Below are 7,660 nucleotides of genomic sequence, written 5' to 3'. Positions count from 1 at the left end.
TTTGGCATGGCAGAATGCCAGCAAAGAGCGCTGGCTGCATTTATAATCTCTAAAAGACATCTCAGTTCATCGCAATCTCACAAATCTCTGTTATAACACAATAAATATATGCATAATTAATCTTTCATAATGTCTACAATTCGTGTGTTATAATGAGAGGATTCGTGAGCACGCACATTTCAGCACTGCATTGCTCAACGCCGCAAACACGTTTTATAGCCTAAATAGAAACTCTGCATAGGTTTGCACCTGTTAATCGTTTATATTTTATTTTAGTTCATGTTGCTTTTGTGCAATAGATGAATAACAATTTATTTGTTTTAGATATTTTATGTTTAGATATTTCTATTTTGCGGGAGTCCCGTGAATCATTTTATTCTCCCGCATTCCGCACACACACGTCTACCCGCCCGCAGCAGCACTCGCCCATCTTGTCCCGCGCTGCACTCTGTTGCGTCGGGTCTCGCGGGAGTGCATGTCTCTAATCCACTGGCACTGGACTCGACAGTGCGTGTGCTACATCCTTTTTACAATCTCTAGATTAGAAAACACTGCATTCTGTCAGCAATGTAACGCGGCAGTAACGTATAGAGACCTCGGCTTGTAACTATAATTACTATTTTGAAAATTATAACGCGTTAAATGACTCCGTTACTAAAAAAGTAATCAAATGACAATAACGCTTTACTAAGTAATGCGTTACTGCCCAACACTGGTCCTGGAGGGCCAGTGTCCTGCAGAGTTTAGCTCCAACCCTAATTAAACACACCTGAACCAGCTCACAAGGTCTTACTAGGCATACTTGAAACTTCCAGGCAGGTGTGTTGAGGTAAATTGGAGCTAAACTCTGCAGGAAACTGGCCCTCCAGGTCCAAGTTTGGAGACCCCTGGTCTAACATAACTGCTGCTTGTAATTTAATTAGGATCATTTTGGTCTGCACATCAGCTCATCATCTTCTCTGATAATATATTTATTTTGCTGTGCAACATAATATATGACAGGAACAGTCTGTAGAGCTGCCTGTTTCTAAATGAAAGTGAGGCACACATGTGATCATTATGTTTCCATCTAAAATTGTAAATTTAACTTTTATGAAAAACTGGAATATTGCATAAATAATTTGCAAATAAAGCACCGTTTCCATCTCACGTGTTCAAGAGAACAAAATTGTCACTTCCTGGGAAGCTGCTGCAAAATGTCTATAATAAAAATAAAAACGAAAAATGTTATCTTGTGTTCCTAGGCAGATGCCTGATGTTTGGGAACAAATCTTGTGAGATCTTGGGAGTTCTGGGAGGTAATTTAAAACGAATTGTTTTGATCTTTGGCTCAGGCCTTTCAGAATGACTCAAACAACATTTGTGATGGTGTGCAATGAGATCAGTCCACTGGTTAGTCCAGTTATCCAATCACATGATCTGTTGAGGCAAAGAGGTTTTTGTTGCACATCAAAAAATTCATTCAGCCATTTATTCAGCCATTTTGACATTGTGGCTTAGTTTAGAGGCAAAGTTGCAGAAATCAATTTTAATTGTTTAATTTTAATTAATTCTATATTACGGTGACCTAATTATTTATGTTTTTGTCTTCTTTGTTCAGTTTCTACAAAAAAATAAAAATTAGTAAAATTAGGGCACATCCATGAAACTTTTTGTAATATGATATATATCATGCTGGTTGTGACAAGCAGATGCACACACACAAACAATAATAGATACATAATAATAATAATCTTAAAATAAATATTGTAAATACCATTATGATGCTATTAGCTGAAATGTGCTGAATTTATTATGTATTCATTCAGCCTAACAGTCCTTTAATGGATTTGAATTCTAGAAATGTGAGTATTTGTGTGTTATTTATATGCCAGGTTAAATAGAAGGGTCTTTAATCTAGATTTACGACTTGAGATGTAGTCTGTAAGTGTCAAAGTGCTTACACAAGCATCTCTTTTTTAACATGAAATATTTGGGGAAAAAAATCTTATCACACTCAGATGCAGATGTTTCCATATAATTTATTAGTTTCTGTGTATAACCGATTGTGGTTTTGATGTGGTTCAGTTTCAAAGAGAAACATTAATTTGAGTTTTTGTACAGCTTCACACAGACTTTGTATCACTGGGCTCTAACTCTTAGAGCACAATAATAAAGAGCGGAATCTGAAAGAGTTACACTGTCAATAGTGAGTTCAGTGGATGTTTCTGATGTAGTCGACTGAAAGCGAGGATCAGCTGGGTTCCCAGTACCACTCAATGAACGAGCCTCTTTCCACATTAAATACTGAGGTTCTCTATTAGGATACTGTCTGTATCCTGTATACTGTCTGCCAGTAAAGTGTAACATACAGTGGTGTGAAAAAGTGTCGGCCCCCTTCCTGATTTCTTATTTTCATGCAAAAAAATAAGAAATCAGGAAGGGGGCCAACACTTTTTCACACCACTGTATCTGCTGCTTGTATCATATGAGCAGCTCAATCTCACAGACTCTCCTTCTGTACTGATGACATTTACACCCTTATTTGGCCCAATCTAGTCTGCAGTCATTGCACCTGCAAACATGAAAATAAATATTTGCTTACAGTTTAAAAATCTCATAGGTTAAATTCAGTCACATTACACTATCTGTTTTCCTTAGCACTGGCATCAAAGAGTATTTTACCTGAAGTCATGATTAAAATCAGAACCAAGTGTCTGTCCATGTTTACTAAGTCAGATCAGTTCTGTTAATGCTCTTCTATTCTCTGGGTTGTGATGATTTTGATGCTCTGATTTTCTGCATTTGCTCAGGACCTGAATCATACAGTCACTCAGGAACTTACTGCTCTCTGTTGTTGATGATGATGATGGTGTTTGGCAGTTTACAATTGATCAAAAAACAACAATATTATATAGAGATGAAACAAATATTTGAAGAGTAGCAAATAACCGCACCTCAGTACAATCTCAGTACAATTGTAAAGATTGATAGAAACGCATCCAGACTCTTTTTTTTTTGTATAGACAATAAATGAATGGCAGAGGTAAGAGATAGAGGTAGATTGTTTTATTTTATTTTCATTTCTTTTATTTTTTCTTAACTAAAAGCTGGTAGCAGTTACAGTGTGTACAGTGTACCTTTCTCTTTCACACTGGGCTCGTTTGCTGAGGTTCGAACCCGAGTGCGATTGTTCCCGACAGCCCCCGCAGCGTTGGTCTGGTTTCACACTCTCTTGATTCTATCGAACCCCGGTGCATTTGCGGTCATCTTACGTCATCACAAACATGCACAACGTATGATAGAAAACAGAACGTGGGAATATATAATGTGTTTTTTAATTAATTTGGTGCTATTATGCGCAGCAGAGTGAATGACATATGGGTTTACTGTATGTGCGTCATCGCATGTAGACGGCTAATTTGAGGAGACAGCAGATTTCCATTAATTTGCCACTCTGATTGCAGTTGCTATACGCGAATACACTGCAGGCTCACTGTCGCTCGAATCCAAGGTAGATCAGCAACACTATCATCACTTAGCCTATGTGTTTTATTGGGAGATTATCAGCAGGTATAATCTGTGTATATGACACAGAATGAATTTAGGTTTGCAGTTTATTTTTGGTGGTACTAAAACAGTTGGCACAGCTGTACAACTAACAACAGACACCAAAAGTGACAGGAATATGGTTAAAACGTCCTCTATAATAGTATGTATAATGTAACATACAGTTGAGTCAAGTGGTCAGTGGGTCATAGTAGAATTTCAGGATAATCCAAACTGATTAATACTTTATCAGTAACTTATCAGTGGGAAATAAACTGCATTTAGTGTATAAAAAAACAGAATCTGAATCTTTTTCATATATTCGTCACTGAATTTGGGGGGAAAAATTGGTTCCCTTTCGAATGGGAACTCCACGCTGCGTGCCCTAGAGGGCACTATGGGTAATGCCTCTGGCATGACCGGTGTCTGAAGCATGAGTCTGAACATGACAATGAACTTGACATTGGCAGGCAACAGCCAATGACGTCACAACTGGTGTGGCCGAGAGTATAAAAGGGCATGCGTTCATTAATAAAATATTCCGAGTCTCCCGACGTGTACAAGTGTGCATTATCTGGAATGTTTTTGTTAGAAAGTCTTATAGAATCGAGTGGCTTGGATCATGCATTGCCAAAATACAAAACAAAATAATGTCGGGGGGAAACTGTGAGCAGACGGTAGATTCCCTTTCTCTCTCTTTCCTCCGACTGTGTGCAAAGGTATTGATGTGTTTGCAAGCTATTATTCATGATTCTTTAAATTGCATATATTATTATAATATTCAGCTTAATATCCAGACTTTGTTTCACTTTTTTGGTTGTTTGGCAGCATTTAATTCTGAAGAATTGAATGATGAATAGTATTTTGGCTATAGAGAAGTTTCGATTTCTATATTAAATTAGCAGAGGGATTGGAGCTCCGTGCCAGAGCTCCGCTAGGACAACATCTGTGAGTTGTAGGCTCTATTATGTGAGCCTCCTTACAGGATGTCCTGAGCGTGAGGCATAGTTAGGCCTCCTCTCATTTGAGAGTGATCATGCTGAGGCCTCCGCTCCTAGAGCTCGGCCATCTCCTGCCGAGCGTCGTCAAGCCTCCTCTCGCTACAGAGAGTTATCTTCATTGAGCCCTCTGCTCAACAGAGCTCTGCTAGGACAGCATCTGTGAGATGTAGGCTCTATGTGAGCCTCCTTACAGGAAGTCCTGAGTGTGGGGCTTAGTTAGGCCTCCTCTCATTTGAGAGTCTCATGTGGAGGCCTCCAATCCTAGAGCTCGGTCATCTACTGCGAGTGTCATCAGGCCTACTCTTGCTACAGAGTTATCTTCATTGAGGCCTCTGTTTGCCAGAGCTCCGCTAGGTCAGCATCTGTTAGTTGTAGGCTCTATGTGAGCCTCTTTACAATATGTTCTGAGCGCAGTACCGCTCCCTATACGCAGAGTACGCAGTTTGCGTAGGGCACCAACTCCCAGGGGGCAGCATCCCAGTTGCGCAAAAAAAAAAAAAAAAACTTCCGTTCTGTATTAACATATACATAAATAAAAATCTAAACATTAACACATATATTATATATAAATAATTATAAAAAATGCATTTTATGATGAACGCAGTATAGGCAGTATAAGCACACGTGATGCGCCATTCTGGATCTGCGCCCGCGCCCACGCTCGCTCTCACCTCATGTTTGCGGCTGAATACAAATGATCATAATTAATGGACAACTAGGCTATATCAGGGAAAAGACAACAGTGCAGTCGGGCGCAGAGAAAAGAAAAGTAAAAAAGCCCAAGATGAAGCCCGTGCATCACTTTCAGGTAGCTAACGTAACGTTCATAATCCTGTGAAACTTTTTTGACTGTTGACGTTAGTAACGTGTTTTAATGTCGGTAATAATTTCACCACTACCAACAACGCATCTGACTTAATATTCTAGTTTCCACTACTTAAAATGTATTATTGTCATGAATCCGGTCCATGGTCTTCCGTCTGCTCGCCACCAGAGGTTGCCTTCTGATTACATTGACTCTCACACCTCACAAACTGTTGCACGTCACCCTGGACTACATTTCCCATGCTCCATTGCACTGATTGGACTCACCTGCAGCCCATCACACACACACCATATAACAACCACTCAAATCCTTCTCTAATCCTGATAATTGCTGTTGTTACACTTACAGGACGATCAAATCCTTGTTTAATATTGACCAAACATTTAATTCAAATGTCCACCTAATTTTTTAAATTTTTGGCCGCCTTTTTGCGATAGAAATGCTACAGCCTCTTTAATGTCTTCAACAAAAACATGTGGACATCACAACCAGGGTGCGAACTACGGGGGAGCTAGGGGGAGCTCGGCTCCCCTTAATAAGACTCCTCTTGCTGAATGTTGAAGTTGATGAGAGTTATCTTCATTGAGGCCTCCACTTGCCAGAACTTATCCAGGACACCATCTGTGAGTTGTAGGCTCTTTGTGAGCGTCCTTACAGGATGTCCTGAGCGTGGGGCATAGTTAGGCCTCCTCTCATTTGATAGTCATGCTGAGGCCTCCGCTCCTACAGCTCAGCTAGGTATTGGCTAGGAAGTATGGAGTGTTGCTAAGCCGCCTCTCATTTGAGAGATGTTGTATTTAGGCCTCCACTCTGCAGAGCTTCATGGGCCAGTTGGCTTTGATTGTTAGGCTCTCTGTAAGCCTTCTTGCATGCTGGCCTCAATAAGAACATAGTTAGACTTCCTCTCTACTGTTGAGGCCTCTATTCTTGAAAAGCTCCAGTCTATGATCGCATCTATGATCGCATTACTGGTGCAGGGGTGAGGACCATTATTAGCTCAGCCAATAATTCACTCATCTCTTCAGCACGGTGGCATGGGTATACCGTTCCCCATAGCACCCTCTAGGGGACGCAGTGTGGAGTTCCCATTCGAAAGGGAATGTCTCAGCTTACGCATGTAACCATGGTTCCCTGAGAAGGGGAACGACGAGACACTGCGTCCCTTTGCCATGCTTCAGGATTTCCTGCACATCTCCTTCAGACAAGAAGTGGATAACGTACTTTACAAGTTACTCTCAGCCGCACCAGTTGTGACATCATAGGCTGCCGCCTGCCAATGTCAAGTTCATTGTCATGTTTAGACTCATGTTTCAGACACCGGTCATGCCAGAGGCATTCCCCAAACGTCTCGTTACCCTTCTCAGGGAACCATGGTTACATGCATAACCTGAGACGATTTTTTTGAAATGGGTTTAAACTTTGAAACTTTTTTGAAAAAATAAAAAAATACAGATGAGAGGTGATGTGAATCCTGGTCATTTCAATTTTGTGGAAATATGGGAGGTTTATGCAGATCTGTGGACACAGATTTCAAGTGTGTTTGGTTATTTTATCCTCTGTAATGTGTCTTCCTGGGCTTTTGTGTGAGAATTGAGTGTGTTTCAGTCACTGTGGGTTGCAGAGCACAGTAGTACACAGCAGAGTCAGACACACGCAGATTCTTGATCATCAGTGGAACTGTTCTTGATGTTGAATCCAGTGTTGAAGAAAATCTCTCTTTAAATTCATCCTCAGTAGTTCCTTTACCAACTGTAAATTCCCTCAGAATGAATGTTGGTGATCTATTTTGTAGTCATTTGTACCAGAAGAGATATGCATTATTATAACTGCTGGTAGAGTAATTGCACAGTAAAGTAATTTGAGCTGCTTCATTGGCAGTCATTTCTCTTGAAGGTTGTTCAACTTTGTCTTGTCCCCAGCACACTGGAAAATAGATTTAGCCATTATTCATGTGCTTATATTGAGTATCTCACACAGATAGAAATGATGAAATAATGTTCTTACCAAACTCATGAACTGTGAAAAAAATAGTAATAATCAACCATTTTGCCATTGTTGCTGTAAGTTAAAAAGGAGAACGTTTTAACAGAATTTTCCAGAAGTGTTTTATTCTTACTGCATAGTCTCTGTATCTTTTTGTAGTTTCAGATTTTTCACAAGGTTCAGCCTTATGTAAGAATTTGAGGAATGATGCCTCCTTGTGGTGAGTTTGAAAGTTTTGCTGAGCTGAACAAATAAGGGATAATGCACATCCAGATGATTATCAAAGAATAAGCACCCCAATGTGAAGCGCCGCTTATTACAC

The 7,660-nt window shown here is 40.0% G+C and overlaps 1 gene segment (V, D, J or C); it reads right to left on the bottom strand.

Annotated features, from left to right (window-relative positions):
- Window positions 1-6,904: 6,904 nt before the first annotated feature.
- On the bottom strand, window positions 6,905-7,408 carry LOC107678888 (Ig lambda chain V-VI region WLT-like). The segment is given in 2 exon segments: window positions 6,905-7,278; window positions 7,360-7,408. Coding segments are annotated over 2 exon segments (423 nt in total).
- Window positions 7,409-7,660: the final 252 nt, after the last annotated feature.

The sequence above is a fragment of the Sinocyclocheilus anshuiensis genome, unplaced genomic scaffold, assembly GCF_001515605.1.
Source record: "Sinocyclocheilus anshuiensis isolate Anshui unplaced genomic scaffold, SAMN03320099.WGS_v1.1 scaffold1576, whole genome shotgun sequence".
In the NCBI taxonomy this organism is placed as follows: domain Eukaryota; kingdom Metazoa; phylum Chordata; class Actinopteri; order Cypriniformes; family Cyprinidae; genus Sinocyclocheilus; species Sinocyclocheilus anshuiensis.
The sequence above is the reverse complement of the archived record's forward strand: the minus strand, read 5'-3'. Positions and strand labels throughout refer to the sequence as shown.